At 42.7% G+C, this 17,917-nt stretch overlaps 1 protein-coding gene across 1 annotated transcript in view; it reads right to left on the reverse strand.

Annotated features, from left to right (window-relative positions):
• Positions 1 to 17,917, reverse strand: part of SLC18A1 (solute carrier family 18 member A1) — a 72,169-nt gene that overhangs the window by 14,310 nt on the left and 39,942 nt on the right. Inside the window, 4 exon segments of the mRNA XM_033949487.1 lie at positions 2,684 to 2,762; positions 12,392 to 12,487; positions 13,032 to 13,092; positions 14,926 to 14,974. Of these exon segments, the coding sequence (XP_033805378.1) occupies positions 2,684 to 2,762; positions 12,392 to 12,487; positions 13,032 to 13,092; positions 14,926 to 14,974 (285 nt within the window).

A 17,917-nucleotide genomic window follows, 5' to 3' on the forward strand; every position in this document is an offset into this window, starting at 1 on the left:
CTGCTGGCAGTGAGGTACTGTGAACAACTTGAAAATGACAAAGAGATTCGGATGGGCTGGAATGGGTTTCAACTGCAACTACAGTAGTTGGATAGTTTGTCAGTAAATCCAGCATCAGGCACACTTCTATTGTCCATCCCAAAAATGGCAAATATGGGTCAGGATAAAGTATGTGTATTTTATATCACATTTATTCCTAGGATAAGCAGCTTAAAATATGTTTCACTATTCTGGGATCTTGCCAGGTCCTTCTGGATTGGCCACTGTTGGAAACAGGATACTAGGCTTGATGGACCTTCGGTTTGTCCCAGTAGGGCAACTCCTACGTTCTTATGTTATGTTCTTATGCTATGAGCGCAGGTGCTGCATATCTCTATGGGGGAGGGGAAGACATCTTAAGGATGAAATTAGAGAATGAAATGTTAATTAGCAATATGGTTTTGGGATTGTTGGTTTAACCATGTGTTGATAATGAATGTGACAGTACCGAAGTCATTATAATAAAACCATTATTCGGACTACTGGCATTGGTAGAGTGACATTCTGGCATCATATATAACGGCCTGTATGTGATAAGCATGGTGACAAATACCTGATTGCCCTGGTTGTGATGCCAATGTTCAATTATAAAGTAATGTTAGACTGCACAGAGTGGAGGGTGGGGCTCTGGCCATCTTGTGAGGTAGACTGACTAGGTTTAGCAAATGATGCCCAAATTTGTGAGCCAAAAAATGAAAGAAATCCACGCAACTAATCCAGAGCCCTAAATTATAGATTACTGCATGGTATTAGAGAAGAAACTTTGAAGACTGCCCAGAACTAAAAGATCCTGCAAGAAATGCGCAGATCTAAGGACCCCACAAACAGAACAAAAAACTCCCACCAGAAATGTTTAGAACTACCAAACACACCAGCTGCCAGAGCAGTGCTGCTTTCATAGCAAAACGAAAGAAAAAGCCTCAGTTATATAGGTGGGGTAACTCTCACCACCATCCATTCATCATAGGCAGAAGAAAACTTTCATCGCTATATATATTTATGCAAAATATATTTACGTTTAGTTTCAAAACAAAGCGTTTCTAATCTGCGCACAAAAAAGCAGCACATGAAGTTATAATAATAATAATAACTTTATTTTTGTATACCGCATTACCATGGAAGTTCTATGCGGTTAACAGATGAAGAGACTGTACATTACAGCGAAGTTACACTTTTTTTTTTTTTTTTTGGCATAGCTACATTTACATTTTCGGCGACGCTACATTTACGGTGAAGTTCTTTTTCTGGTCGGTTACATAAGAACATAAGAACATAAGCAATGCCTCCGCTGGGTCAGACCTGAGGTCCATCATGCCCAGCAGTCCGCTCACGCGGCGGCCCAACAGGTCCAGGACCTGTGCAGTAAACCTCTATCTATACCCTTCCATCCCCTTTTCCAGCAGGAAATTGTCCAATCCTTTCTTAAACCCAAGTACTGTACTCTGCCCTATAACGTCCTCTGGAAGTGCATTCCAGGTATCCACCACACGTTGGGTAAAGAAGAACTTCCTAGCATTCGTTTTGAATCTGTCCCCTTTCAACTTTTCCGAATGTCCTCTTGTTTTTTTTATTTTCTGAAAGTTTGAAGAATCTGTCCTTCTCTACTCTCTCTATGCCCTTCATGATCTTATGTCTCTATCTTATCCCCTCTAAGTCTCCTCTTCTCCAGGGAAAAGAGACCCAGTTTCTCCAATCTCTCAGCGTATAAGAGGTTTTCCATCCCTTTTATCAAACGTGTCGCTCTCCTCTGAACCCTCTCGAGTAACACCATATCCTTCTTAAGGTACGGCGACCAATATTGGACGCAGTATTCCAGATGCGGGCGCACCATCGCCCGATACAATGGCAGGATAACTTCTACCGTCCTTGTTGTAATACCCTTCTTGATTATGCCTATGTTACAATTGCAGAGAAGTTACATTTGCTGTAAGTTGCATATATACAGCGGAGTTCATACAGTAGTGTTACATACGGCGGTGATATATACTGCGGAGTTCGATAAAGCAGAGCAGAGGCATTTAGTAAGGGAGGTAACGAAGAAGGGGTGATTAGTTGGATAGGGTGATCCATTTTGTTAAGCCATTTGGTGGCTGACAGGATTGGAGGAGTCGAGAGTCTGACGTAAGTCAAGGTCCGAGGAGGAGGCAAGGAAGAGGGGGGGAAGTTATCTGTCACAAGCCAGCCTACGATCATTTCGTAGCCTAGATGCTACTACCTCAGGGCCATCCTTGTGCAAATAGCACCATAACAGTTCAATGTGCAAATCCTCTGTGTCCCACTCTGTGCCTATGATGGATGGATGGTGGTGAAGGTTACCCCCACCTATATAACTGAGGCTTTTTCTTTCATTTTGCTATGAAAGCAGCACTGCTCTGGCAGCTGGAATATTTGGTAGTTCTAAACATTTCTGGTGGGAGCTTTTTGTTCTGTTTGTATGGTACTATTACTCCCCCCCCCCCCCGCCTCTTTTTTTTCAATATTATTGTAGATCTAAAGACTTCCATTTTTGGAGTCAGAAATTGATCCTAAAAAATGAATTGTTAGGAAGCTTTCTCTTCCCACAACCAGGAAGGGTGCTATCCCTGCTATTATTCTATTGTGCACATTTGGTAACAGGAGGAGGGGGGCACTCAGATACACTTACCTGCCCATTTTGTGAGCCAGAACCCCAAAAAGGTTGGTGCCAATGAGGTAGGCGATACTTGCTGGCAGAAAGCCCATTCCTGAAAATGATGGATACAGAACCTCAGATCAGACACCTCCTGGGATTTTGACCCTGCCTCTGGCTTGGAATTCAGCTGCTATTCAGATGAAGGACCCTTATTACACACCCAATCAAGCGCATATTCATTTTTTAGATATAGTGATACATTATTTTGCAGAATTTGTTTTTTCTACAGATTTATATAGCAAAAGTACAGATCGTAACTCTTTGTTACATTGCACCAGTGGTCTCAAACTCGTGGCCCGGGGGCCACATGTGGCCCACCAGGTACTATTTTGAAGCCCTCGGCATGTTTATGATAATCACAAAAGTAAAATAAAACAGTTTCTTGATCATATCTCTCTTTAGCTATAAATTACAATATTATTATTAAGACCTAGCCAAAAGGAAAGATCTATAAATTATAAAGAGTTTTATCTTATGCAAAATTGTCATTTCTTTAATAAGACATTAACTATTTTTTTCTGAGGCCCTTCAAGTACCTACAAATCCAAAATGTGGCCCTGCAAAGGATTTGAGTTTGAGACCGCTGCATTACACCATCCTAAAGCACTGAGAGACAATATTCCCACTGGCCAATTTTTATGAATACAGAGAATATGCTTTACTATTTGAGATTATAAGCAGCGTGCTTATAGTTTACAACATCGTTTTGCCAAGAGGGGATATCGTCATTTAGTTATTAGAAGAGCTTATAAAAGCGCTTTGCATACACATAAAGAATGGTTTCAAAGTGATTATCGAGTTAACAGAAGAGCAGCAGAGAACTCACTAGTATATTATTACTCTTCGCATTCATACCAGGTACGAACTTTGATCACAAAATATTGGCATGCACTGGGAGTACATGATCCGTTGCAGAATGCCTTTACGTTTGCTTTCACTCGCAGTAAGAATCTGGGTGAATTATTGATGGCCCTGAAGCGTGAATTGGAATGCAACCCTGGCCACTATAAATGCCAAAGCTGTTCTTTTTGGGTTTACGCGATTGAAACTCAATACATTTAAAAAAAAACAAAACCACGTGGTGAACAGATGTTTTATTTACGTCAACACACTGATTGCACTTCAGTTGGAGTAATGTATTATATTATCTGTCCTTGTGGACTGTATTATATAGGACAAACTCTGAGATAGATTAAAATGTGCATTGCAGAACATCTCAGCACAATAAGAACTAAAAGAATGGAATCTCCTTTGATCACTGGATACAACATGATCATCAGTTGCATTTTGTGGTTCTGTTTAAATTTCAACATGAAGGTGGTGACATATCACGAGCTCTACTATAATAGAGAACATAAGAACAGCCTTTCTGGGTCAGATCAATGGTCCATCAAGCCCAGTAGCCTGTTCTCTCGGTGGCCAATCCAGGTCACTAGTACCTGGCCAATGCCCAAACAGTAGCAACATTCCATGCTACCGATCCAGGGCAAGCAGTGGCTTCCCCCATGTCTTTCTCAATAAGACTATGGACTTTTCCTCCAGGAATTGTCCAAATCCTTCTTAAAACCAGCGACGCTATCCACTCTTACCACAACCTCTGGCAATTCCTCCTATTGGTTTTGAAAGTATTTCCCTGTAACTTAATTGAGTGTCCCCTAGTCTTTGTAATTTTTGATGAAGTGAAAAATCGATCCACTTGTACCCATTCTACTTGAAGTAATGCCACTTATTTTACCTCATTGGAATGACTACGAGACAGCATTGTATTTTCCAAAACAGACAATATTTTTATTGTTAGTATAAAAACTTACAAAATTACAGCAGCAAAGACATAGCAGAAGAAATATTATATTGTCAGTTCAGAATATGCAATGGAGAGTAGAACTTATACTGATATGCTGAACAGGGGGCTAGCACATCCCCGCTGGCATACACAAGTGAATCTCTCTGGTTTTACCTGTGATGCATGGATTTTTATATAGAGAAATTCTTTCTTTGTTCCAAAAAGCACATCCCCGAACTCTGGTCATGTACCTCCCTATTGGTACAAAAATGTATACCTAACTATTCCCCCCCAGTCCACGCCTCTCTCACCCCCCCCCCCCCAGAAGGGAGGCCCAAGCAGAAACAGAGGGCACTTCATGCACTTTCTTCCTCCATGTCTGGAATCCTTATCACCCTGCAGATCCTGATTTGTGGTTTTACAACACTGTACATCTTCATGATGGTGTCTTTGTAGACAATCTTATGCAGGAAGTTGAAACAAAGTTGCAAGGGTGACATTCCAGCACCCCAGCCGTGCCTGGTTCCCATGGCTTGCTTCAGAGACAGGCAGCAAATGTCCAGCCTGTGGTTTAAAAGTTCTGTCTTGGTACTAGGCCCCCATGTCTCTGCTCCCCCTTCATCCTGCAGGGGTTGTTGCTTGCTATAGGTGTTTTATGGCTTTTCAGGGTGCCTTGCATATGTTAAGTACTCTTCTTGCATATATCATACAGCACTGATAACAGCTCAGCACAAATGAACAATGGCCACAGAACCTTGGAGAAGTATCCTCCCAGCAGGGAATGGAGACAAGAACTTTGTAGCAAAAGGCAGCAGGGTTAGCATTTCAAAGGATACATATGTTCACTGATAGCAAGGTACAGGCCGTTCCATCTGGGTAGCTTGTAAAGGAAGGCTGTTTTTAAGGCTGTGGGAAGATTTATATTAAAGTGTCTGTAATGTCCAGCATACACAAGTTAGTCCAATATGTCCAGGTTATACATCTCATACTCCACTCAGGATTTTGTAGACTTCAACCATATCTGCCTTCATCTGTCTCTTTTTCAAGCTGAAGAGCCCTAACCTTTTTAGTCTTTCCTCATACAAGAGGAGTTCCATGCCCTCTATCATCTTAGTCGGTCTTCTTTGAACCTTTTCTAGTGCCGCTATATCTTTCTTGAGATATGGAGACCAGAATTGAATGCAGTACTCTAGGTGAGGTCACATCATGGAGCGATACAGAGGCATTATAACATTCTTAGTCTTGTTAACCATCCTTTTCTTAATAATTCCTAGCATCTTGTTTGCTTTTTTGCCTACCACCACAAATTGGGCGGAAGGTTTCATCATATTGTCTACAATGACACCCAGATCCTTTTCTTGGGCACAGCATTCACTTATGACATTTTTTAATGAACTTTGATTTTGGTGACCACCACGAATAATTTTGGTGACCACCACGAATACAGCGCAATTTCAACTTGTATCCCGCCATTGATGAGAACAAAGATATTATCACATCAACTCACAGATAAGTGGCTTTTTTAATTTATTGCAATTGCTGTTTATGAACTGAGTTTGTTTCTCACTCTTTGGAAACTTCATACCATTAAACAATACTTCGATTTCTTCTCCTTTCAACTGCTGGTTCAATCCCTGATCTTAAGTACTTTAGACTACTGCAATATTATATATTTGGGATCTCTCAAAAAAACCATCAAACGACTCAGTCGTCCAAAATGCTGCAGTCCATCTCATTTATGGCCCCAAGTAATCAGACCATGTTACAAAAAAACTATATTACAAAAAAACTACACTGGCTGCCATGGGAGCAAGGATCATTTTTAAGTTTGCTTGCCTTTGCTTCAAAACCTTGACAGGCTCATTCCCAATCTAACTGTCTCACCAATTTGAATTCCCAGGCACAACTAATACACACAGTACCTACTTGTTCGCTTTTCCATCCCTAAAGGGCTGCACCTACAAGAGATACCTTGAAAGAACACTATCATTCCAAGCAGGCAAATGGAACATATGTTTAACCAACTTCATCTCAAATGCACTTTCGTACCAAATGTTTAGAAAGTCAATAAAAACCTATCTTTTGACAAATTTCTCTGACCCCACTTCAACCTGATGTACTTCCAATGCACTTCCAGATAAACCTGACTAAACTTAACATGCCAATGTAAATTCAAAAGTTCTCTGTAATGTCGCTGTTTGTATACAGTCTCTTCCTTTGTAAACCGCTTAGAACTGTTTACGGTTTGGCAGTATATAAAAATAAAGTTATTATTGTTATTTTGGTCTGTTCGTTAGTCGATATGCTATAAGAGGGAAAACAGTGCTGCGATGATGGGTCCCTTGATCATTGGTCTATTTGTCTGACTGGTGGGTAGGAGTTCTGAGTGTACTATTATATTATTACACATATTAAATATAATTTTTGTTGTTTTTGAATATATATATATATATATAAATATATGGTGCTATTAATGGAATTAGTTCAATGAGAGTGCTCAAATAGTTATTGTTCTCCTATTTTGTATGAATCACTTAATTTGTAAACACATGTACAATCTCATACATAAGTGTGCAAATCATATACATCTCTATGGGACTCATTACCAAAGCCACGTATACACACAAAGTAGCATAGAAACCTACCCTACCAGCACATATAAATGTGCACTTATGAAATGCATGCATGTACACTGTGGTTTAAATGGTTTATGTTTTAAATGTATTTAATATATAGCCCTTCCTCAGGTAATAATACAAAAAGGGCCATATTCTATGTATGGCAACGAGGCCTACCCCTAGCTTAGGCAGTCTGGTATTCCTTAGCCCTCAGGGAGACATCATGCAATGAAGCAGGTATAACTAAAAAGGTCCTGGAGGAAGACTTTGGGCAGGGACTAATATCCCACTCTTGAGGAACTTGTTTGATTCATGGGTCTACTTAAGTTTTTCTGGGAACCAAGAAATTGTTCTCAGCAACTCAACAGCAGCAGTAGGAGGAATATGGGCCAAGAATGCAGCAGGAGGAATATGGGAGTAGATGCTCTCTCTACGAGGAGGTGCTGAAAAGTTCTCAGCTCAACCAAGAAGAGAATGACGTGGATATGGTTCAATCAATGATCTGAAACAATGTCAGAACACAGAATTTCATTTCTGCAAATTGGCACATAGGGGTCCTTTTACTAAGGTGCGCTAACTGATTTAGCGCTCACTAAAGATTAGCGTGCACACAATGCTAAAACGCCCATTATCTTCTATGGGTGCCTTAACATTTAGCGCACGCTAGTCTTTAGCACGCGCTAAATTGATCAGTGCATGCTAAATCGGTTAGCGTGCTCTAAATCGGTTAGCGCGCCTTAAAAGGACTTCTTAATGAAATAAGATAACACTCTTTTCAGCCACAGTGGCAAAATAATACTCAGAATTTAGGAAGTTGGTTGGTAGGGCTGAGAACTTTTCAGCACCCCCTCGTATATGTCCTGAATGTAGAAAGTATGATTGAACAGCTATGAATAAAGATCTGTTGCTGAATTTGTAAAGAAGGAATGTATTCTCTTCAAATTTATACATTTACCTTGTGGGGGGGGAAAATGTAAACTGCCAAGATGGTAAATATTATATCACATAGAAAATAAACTTGGACAGGGAAGGAGCTGGTGAGATTGAGAGATGCTGTACATACAGGACTTTTGGCAATTTCAAAGCAGATACCAATTGTCCATGCTGCGAATTATGCCTTGTTCCCATGGCTGGCCTGGCACAGAAATTTTTCAAAAGAAAACCCAAGTAGGTTTTAAAATTTGTCCTGTAGTTACATTCAAAGGGTAATTTTCAGAGTAGGATGCTGCTGGCAGGTCAGTGGATACTTTGTACCCAACAACATGCAACCTGATTTCTTAAAGTAAACACACCACACCAAAACCAATCAATAAAACACTTCTGAAGCTCATGTATGGATAATCATTGTAGAAACACCCTAAAGCTGTACTAAAGCTCATGTATAGTAACACCATTACTGAAGCTCATGCATCGTAACACCTTCATAGAAGCTCATGTAAACCGCATGAATTGATTACCCAGTCATTAGTAGCAGTATAGAAGATCACAACAAACTGCCTATGGGGTTTTGCCTTTGAAAATTCAATATGCCACAGTGTTGAGTTTTAAACCATATCTTTTGCAATGTGTACAGTATAGATTAAACAATCTATGAGGAATTCAAAATAAAATATCTGCATATATTTTGGAACAAACCCTCTGCCCTCTTTCCCTGCAGAGGAGGGAATGAAAAAAAAAAAAAGATTTTAATTTGAAAATTATCCTCTCCATTTAGACATGCAATATACATGTAGCATAATTATAAACACACATGTGTCCAGGGTGTGGGGATACTTTTAATTTGAGTGCAATTGTTGGATATGTAGGAAAGGGGGGATGATATGTGTTTTTATCATAAATATAATTTGATAGAATTTAAGTGCTGTTAAAGTATAAAATGTCTGTATAATATGTTGCACTTATTTTTGGCTTTAAAATGAAGAAAGATATTTTTTTTTAAAAAACAAACAAACCCCAAAAACACACACACATGCTGCACATTCCCTTTCCAGGGGCCATTACTAATGGATGTGCTGTAACCTCAGCAAAAGGACAGTATTAATCACATACAAGAACAAGCTTATTTAGGCAACAGTCTGGGCCCACTTAGGTCATTGTGTATATTGATCCTGTTACAATGGATTTAGCTGCTGCTTGTGGCTCCTGGGCTACTCTTCAGCGTCTGCTTCACGGTCACCTCCAGCCCTCTACTAACCGTCTTAACCAAATTCAGTTTGTTTATTGAGGAGGCAGGAAATGTTCTTTCCTCATCAGTGACTATTTAACAAATATCCCTCTTTCCATTTCCCTAAACTGGTCTTTATTTAGCATCAGCTGTTCCTGTTGGAGCTAGAGGTGGGTGAAAGAGGATCTAACATTGTGGATCTCTGACATACGATGTTCTGTAAAACGGCTTTGCTTGGTTTTGTCACACAGATGCTTGCAGTGGGGTTGGGTAGGGTTACCATAGGGCTCCAGAAAAAGGAGGACGGATTGCTTTCAATGGAAGTAAAACCCAGATATCTCAATCCGTCCTCCTTTTTCTGGAGCCATATGGTAACCCTAGGGTTGGGGGGAGGGGTTGCTAAAAGACATCTACAATACAGTGTTTTATATAGGACCTCCCCTGGACATGTTATTGGTACCTCATGCTACACACCTCAATCAATTCATGTCATTTCATATGAGGCTTTTCATACACTGTATCACTACTGGGTACTCATGCAGGCTGCTCCCCTTCCTTCATCTTTTAATAATAATAATTTATTTTTATATACCGCTATACCAGAAAAGGTTCGAAGCAGTTCACAACAAGATAAAATACATACAATCAATAAAATTGAAATGACATAATAAAACGATCAATTAAAATTGGAATATATCAATTAAAAATCAGTTAGAATTGAAATGCATCAGTTAAGAAACAAGAGTGAGTTAAACAGTTGTAATACTAGGATATAGACATTAGAGAATGACACGGGGAAAAAATATGTCCCCGTCACCGCCCCGTCCCCGGCTCACCGTCCCCTTCACCGCCCCATCACCACCATTCCCTTCACCGCCCCATCACCGTCACCGTCACCGCCATCCCCTTCACCGCCCCGTCACCATCACTGCCATCCCATTCACCGCCCCGTCACCGTCCCCGCAGCATCCATATAAGCCTCAGTACTGTGAAACACCATGAAGACAGAAGAGAGTCCTGCCACTACTACTACTGCACCGAGAATCTGTTTCAGTGCCTCTGACCTGTAGTAAAAACAGAACATAAAATAAATCAATTGATTTGTCCTCCCTTGCAATGACTTGTCCCCCATGTTCATCTATAGCTCGAATCAGGTCAATTGTGCACACTAAAAATGCCCACCTGAGCACATAATCATGCAGATGCTGCAGTACAATGAGCAACAGGAGGATCTGGAACGTGAGCGCAGGCAGGCAGTGATACAAAAACAGCAGACACCCGGCCAATTGCAGCGTTCTGCCATCTCCCTCCCTCCACCTCACCTTAGATGTAGAGTATGCCGGCTTTCTTTTTCGCCCAGCCGCATGCATTCAAAAAGCTGCGCATGTGCGGCTGCTCATTTGTTCAATATTCTCCTCTGACGCAACCGGAAACAGGAAGTTGAAGGAGAGGAGAAGATTGATCAACTCAAGCAGCCGCGCATGCATGGCTTTTTGAACGCGTGCGGCTGGGCGAAAAAGAAAGCCGGCATACTCTACATCAGTGTTTTTCAACCTTTTTACACCCGTGGACCGGCAGAAATAAAAGAATTATTTTGTGGACCGGCAAACTACTAGGACTAAAATTTAAAAACCCCATTTCCGCCCCATCTCCGCAAGCTCAGTCACCTCAGTAACTATAGAAAAATAGACAAATATAGTGCAAAATATAGACAGCAAATATAAATTCTCAAAACTGACACGTTTTGATCACTAAATTGAAAATAAAATCATTTTTCCTATCTTTGATGTCTGGTGATTGATTTCATGAGTCTCTGGTTACGTTTCCTTCTGTCTGTGTATCCTTTCTTTCATTTCTTTTTTTCTGCACTCAGGCCCAAGAATTGTCCCTTTCTATTCCTTCCCTCTTTCCTTCTCATGTCCTTAGTGCCCCTTCCTGTCTTTAGTGCCCCCAGTGCCTCCTTCCCATGTCTTTAGTGCTCCCAGTGCCTCCTTCCCATATCCTTAGTGCCCCTTCCTGTCTTTAGTGCCCCTAGTGCCTCATTCCTATGTCCCTCTCACTGCCTTCCACACTTTGTCCCACCCCACCCCCGAAGTCTGCCTGCCTGTCTACCTCTGTCCCTCCCTCCCTAGCCAAAGCCAGCCTGCTGCCTCCCTGCCGCTCAAAAAAAAAAAAAAAAGCCTCCTTCCTTTTCCCCTGCTCTTACCGCCATGCTGCAGCTGCTAAAGCCGACAGGAAGTCTTTCCGACGTCAATTCTGAAGTCGGAGAGGACGTTCTGGGCCAGCCAGGCAGCAATTGACTGGCCCAGAACGTCCTCTCCGACGTCAGAATTGACGTCGGAAAGACTTCCTGTCAGCTTTAGTAGCTGCAGCATGGCGGTAAGAGCAGGGGAAAAGGAAGGAGGCTTTTATTTTGTGCCTGTCCATCTTGCTGGCCCTGCTCTACATCAAAGGTGAGGTGGAGGGAGGGAGATGGCGGAACGCTGCGATCGGGCGGGTGGGGACATTGCGATCCTTGAATGCCTCACTGCGGAGACAAGTCCATTCACCGCTCCACAGGGTGGTGAATGGCCTTGCCCCGTCCCCGCAGAGACCACTATTTTTTCTTCCCCATTTCGGCGGGTTACTCGCGGCTACTTGCGGCTAGCCATGGGTAACAACCACCGTGTCATTCTCTAATAGACATGTCAAACAGACGGTCTTTAATGTTTTCCTAAAATCATAAATAAGAAGTGGCATCTGATATAGGTTTTCCTAGCCACATATTCTAGATGTCTCTCCTTGATAGGGTCACCATATGACTCCAGAAAAAGGAGGATGGATTGATACAACTGAAAGCAATGGAAGGAAGAAGGACAGTTAGAGACATCTGGGTTTTACTTCCATTAACAGCAATGGAAGTAAAACCCCAGATTTCTCAATTAGTCCTCTCTTTTCTGGAGCCATATGGTAATCCTACTCCTTGACATAGATATGGATACTATACTACAGTATATACCATACACCACCACTTCATTTCTTTCACTTCTCTGTATAATCAACATCATGCTCAACATTTTACGATTCTACTGCTCAACAGTCTGATCATCGGTGCTGGAGAGTAACATAGGACATACCCAGCTGCCAGTTTGGGGAGCACATGGTTTCCATCATCCAGATGGGTAGAGTGGGTTCCAGCATAGCTACCCCCATGTTGGCAAAGCAGAGGCACCCTTCAAGAAAAATGAAAACTAGTTAGATATAGATGGATAGCATCATTATTTGAATTCCTACAGCGCATGTAGTATTCATGGTGTCGGGGTTGGCCATAGCTCTGATAATCCCCAGTAATTTACGCCTTGTCTGATGACATCACACCTTTGTGATGTCCCTGAGTTTGGAAACCCTGAGAAAGTTGTCTCTGTGATGCCTGAATAATGTCTTTCTAAGAATGTTTGTCTATATATCTAGATGCCATTCTTGTGTGAGCTCCACTTTGCTCCACCAGCTATAGCTGTGGTGTCTAAGATGAGTCTCTCACCATAAGGTGTGTCATGGCATGTGACAGCCATCATTTCTGATTTATTAGCCATCTAGTGTAATGGAGACAGCATTCTCCTCTGCTGTTCATGAGTTCTCACCCTCTTGGTGCTCTGGTGCTCTAATATTCTCTCTCATTATTTTTTTTTTTTATCCTAAATTCCCTTTAATTTTCTAGATCTCACTCACCTTAAGCTGGTCTCAACAAAGACCATAAAACACACAGGATAAGCTCACCTGCAGCAATGAGGATGTATGGATCGCGTAGTAAGGTGAGGAGAGGTGTTCCTTTGATGCTCTGCTCAAAGCACAAAGAATAAAGAAGGGCTTAAGTGTTTAGGGCACTATGGAATAAGTCACAAATGCAAATCAGAATGCAACCTTTTCTGTCCTCACTATTATTCCTGAACCACAGATATTAATTTTAGTCCAAATCAAACTAGAGTAACATGTACAGTACAAAGTCAAGATTCTGATCTACCAGGTTCTATGTAGATCGACACCACCTCGTTTTGGTGCACTGTGGGAGATTTATAGACCTGGTTGAGATCTGAGGGAGCCATGAGCGATTAAGGAAAGAAGTGTATGATATGTACTTTCAAAACAAGAATGTTCTTGTATTGCTGGGATACATTTGTGGGCTTTAACTTACCTGGACCTCTAAGATTATGCATGAGTTGTGCTAACTTTAAGAAGTTACTAAAGACACAACTGTTTGTTGATGCCTATATGTAATGAGAATGAAATTTCTTTTTCAATCTTTGCCTTGACATACCATCACTGTATTAAAATGGGATAATAGAGATTGTCGTTTTTGGTTAATTTTATGAATGTTTGCTGCTGGAAGCCACTTAGATATTAAACGGTCTATAAATGTTTTAAATAAATAAATGTACCATGACCTCCTAGGGCAGTGTCTCGCAAACATTTTTCAGCTGCGGTACACTAAACTTGGGGATGCATCTAGAGGGATTCAAAGCATGTGTGGTATCATACAGTATCGATATCACACACGTGCATGATGTCATCACATCGATGGTCATGCATGCTCAGAGACCCTCCAGACACGGCTCTGAGCTCGGGGGCTTTCCAAACCTGGACAAACTGGACAAGCAGTGTCTCATTTCCGGCTCACCACACAATTGTTTCCCACGTACTCACCTTTATAGGACCCCCAGGGACCCCTGAAGAAGACTTTTCTGTCGAAACGCGGACCGTGTTGGGGTCCTGTATCCCTAGCGGACTAGGTCCTTTAAGGCTCTTATGTGGATGATTTACTTTTATGTGGATGATTTATTTTATGTGGATGATTTTAGTGTACCTTTGGAACTTTGATACTTTTCAAATAAAGTCCTTTTGGGAACATCTCAGGCAGCGAAAATTGACACCACCCATCACCAAACTGATGATCAAAACAACAGACATCAAGTGTTTCGGAAAGAAATCAAAAATTTCTTTTTCAAAAAACACGTCCTTACTTAATATTCCCCTCCCCAATCTCACATGCACTCTCCCCAGCAAATAACACACTAGTCATCGCCTTGAACCTCATTTACCAAAAATATCCAAACTCCTAAATAAGCACCTTCCTTAGGTATCCATTTAACCTTCTCCTAAATAAGCATCTCCCTTAGGTATCCACTTAACTGATTCCTTCAAAGTTAGGTACCTTTCTTCAGTTGCCTATATTGTTTTCCCCACTGAACCTTGTAACTACTTGAACCCTGTCAAGTTATTCTATCGATAAATCCAGATATCTTATACTTGTATTTCTATACCACAACATGTAATTTGCTTAAATCGTTGTAATGTAATTCTCTCGGTAATGTCCTGATCTCTTTTAATTGTAATCCGCTTAGAACCGCAAGGCACAGGCGGAATAGAAATCACAAATGTAATGTAGTGTAATGTAACATCGTCACTCCACAGAGTTTTTTGGGTTTTCTCTAGCATGGCAATCACCATTCCCTGTCCACGGAGATACTGAAACTACTGTCTCCTTCACAGATTTGTCCATTTAGCTTTCAGATTCTCTTTCTGCCTTGTCCTTCCCTTCAACTTCAGGACCCTCAAGAAAAGAATGCTACCCATGTCCACACACCACTGCCGATTACTGGACATTTGGGCTCACCTCTGGTGCGATCTTGGAAGGCTGAAGAATGCAGAGCTGTAATGCTGAGAGGAACCAAAAGGAATGTATCATTACCGAGTTGTTTCTAACAATGAATTTTTCAGACCATTAACTTTTTACTTTTCCCCTTTCAGTCTATGATATGTCTTCTAAAATTAGGTGCCAATAGCATGTGTAATTTATAGAAACACTAGTGATTGAAACATAGAAATATGATGGCTAGATCAAGGCCAAATCTAATAGCATCCACTATTTCCTCCTCTACCTATAGGCTAGGGGGCTCATAATAATAATAAAAAAAAGTCTAAAAAGTGGCCTAAATGGGTACTTGGACGATCAAAAAGCCTGATCATCCAAGTACCTATAACCAAGCTGGTTTTAGATGTATCTAATAACCAGCATTAGGGCCTTTCCCTGCCTTCTAAACACATAGAGACGAAAAGAGCATTTTTAGAGGAGGGGAAAGGGCTGGGAGGCGGATGTAGACATAGGCGTTACAGCAGGTATAACCAAAACTTTAGGCAGGTTGCCTAATTGGCATTTATACGTTTTGACTTAGACCAAGTCAAAACAGGTATAAGTGCCGATAAAGGTGCCACTGAGCTGATTGATGCAGCTCAGCGGCTCCAGTAACCTGCCTATCGCCTACTGCAACTATCGTTGCAGGAGAGATGGCTCATCTCTCCTGCTGCGATGGCGATCACCCCCCCAAACTGCGCCACTTTGGGGTGAGCATCGTGGCAGGGCATCTCCCTGCCGGCGATCCTCACCCCAAAGTGCCGCGGTTCGCGGGGGATGGGGTGATCAACCATCGTGGCAGGAGAGATGAGTCCAATCTCTCCTGCAGTGATCCACCCCTCCCCTGCGACTCGATCCGGCAGGGAGGAGCCCAAAACCTTCTTGCCCCAGTGAAACCCCCAATCCCCCACCCCCACTAAGATACGGACAGGAGGGATCCCAGTCCCTCCTGCCCTCGGCGTACCCCCTCCCATGATCGCCCCCTCCAAACCCCCGATCGGCCCTGTCAACTGGAATCGGCCCAGGTGCCTCAGCCCCACCTGTGGGCAGGGTTTGAGGTGCCTGGGCCAATCAGGCCGTAAAGCCTGCCATTCGATAGATGGTGGGTCTGCCGGATGGATGGGCTTGGGACCCGTCCGTCCATCCAACTTTTTTCAGGTATGGGGGGTGTCAAGGGTGGGGGGGGTGTTGAGGGGTCAGCAGGGGATGTTGTGGGTCGGCAGGTGGGGGGCCAATCGGGGTTCAGGGGGGGCGATTGTGGGGGGGGGGTCGCCGGGGCAGGAGGGCTTGGGCTCCCTCCTGCCTGGATCAGTGTCAGGCGGGGGGATCACCGGGGCAGGAGGGCTTGGGCTCCCTCCTGCTTGAATCAAGTCATGGGGGAAGGGTCACCAGGCAAGAGGGGTGAGCTCCCTTCTGCCCGATCTTGTAGGGGGGGTGATGCATCACGGCAGGAAAGTATTGGCTATTCTCCTTGCCGCGATAGCAATCCGAAATGCCGCGGTTGATGGCACTTCAGGATCGTTATCACTGCAGGGGAGATGAGCCATCTCTCCTGCCGCCATCGTTGCTGGGGGTGGGGGTGGGGATGGATTCTGTAACCGGTGTTCTTTTTTGACAGATACCGGTTACAGGAATCCAGCTTTTAGGTGAAGGACTGGCTCCTCCTTTGCCATAGAGCTGTACTCCTTTGCCATAGAGCTGTACTCACCCTGTGCGTCTGCTCAGAAGGAGAATTTTTTGATTCCGATACAAAAATTTTGATGCTTTTAACACAACATTGTTTTCCACATTCACTCTCGACATGTGATACATTGGTCATCCCGGACCCCTGTGGAAGGAGCGTTTCTCCGAAACACAGACCGTGTTGGGTCCTTATTCCATGTATATGAGAGGCAATTTTTAAGGATTACATTTTGTATGCTTTTTAAATAAAGATTTCTGCACCTTGTACATTCCATTCTGCAGTTTCTTTCCTGTTCTTTGTTTATGGTTATAGAAACATGATGGGAAATAAAGGGCCAAATTGGCCCATCCGTGTGCCCATCCACAGCATCCACTATCTACAGCTCTCCCTAAGAGATCCCATGTGCCTGTTCCAGGCTTTCTCGAATTCAGGACCATATCTTTGTCTCCACCATCTCTACTATTCCACTCATATACCGATATCCTGGGATGTTTCACGAGGTAATACTCTTTTGGGCTTATCAGAATAACAACTCTGAGGGTTTTTTTAGCCCTGTTGTGAGTTGTGAAAACTGAGGACCCTCCCCTAATATTTATACATATATATTCAAAAATCTTTTGAAATTTATTTTAAGTTTTCCCACTGGCTCTCCTATTCTAGAATCTGGTGAGAGATTTCTCTTGTAGATGATTTTGTCATCTTTTCCTGTTGGGTTTTTCTCTTGAGAAAAAAACCTGAAATCCCTAGACATTTGTGACAAGGTGAGAATTTTCCTTTGTGACTGAAAACTGGGCATTGTTCCATTCCAGAGGTGTGGGTAGCATTGGAGCCCCGGGATGGACTGGGGGGGAATGCATTTCCTTCTTCTCCTCCCGCTGATGCTGCAGGGTTAATCATACCTTTGCTGGCGGGGATGCCTAATCTCTGCCAGTGGACAAGAGCTGCTGCCCATATTTCCCCAGCAAGAAGCCAATGGCTTCCTCTCCAGCCGTTGTCATCTACACTTTTCGCAAATGTTCAGTTTGCGCATGATCTGAGCATTTGTGACGAGTGCATGACATGGGCAGCTGGAAAGGAGGTCACTGACTTTTCCTGTTTGAGCATCCCCACCGGCCTTTTCGATATCTACTCCAGTTGTGGAGGGGGCCCGAGTCAAAAGTGGGGAGGCCCAGGACCCCAAGGCCCCCACACCCCTGTGGCTATGCCACCACTGCAACTCTATTTTCTCATTGAAGAAGCATGCATTTCTGTATCATTTTCAGGAAGAGACTGTCCACTTGTGCTTTCTAC

This window comes from Geotrypetes seraphini, chromosome 6 (genome assembly GCF_902459505.1).
Source record: "Geotrypetes seraphini chromosome 6, aGeoSer1.1, whole genome shotgun sequence".
NCBI lineage: Eukaryota > Metazoa > Chordata > Amphibia > Gymnophiona > Dermophiidae > Geotrypetes > Geotrypetes seraphini.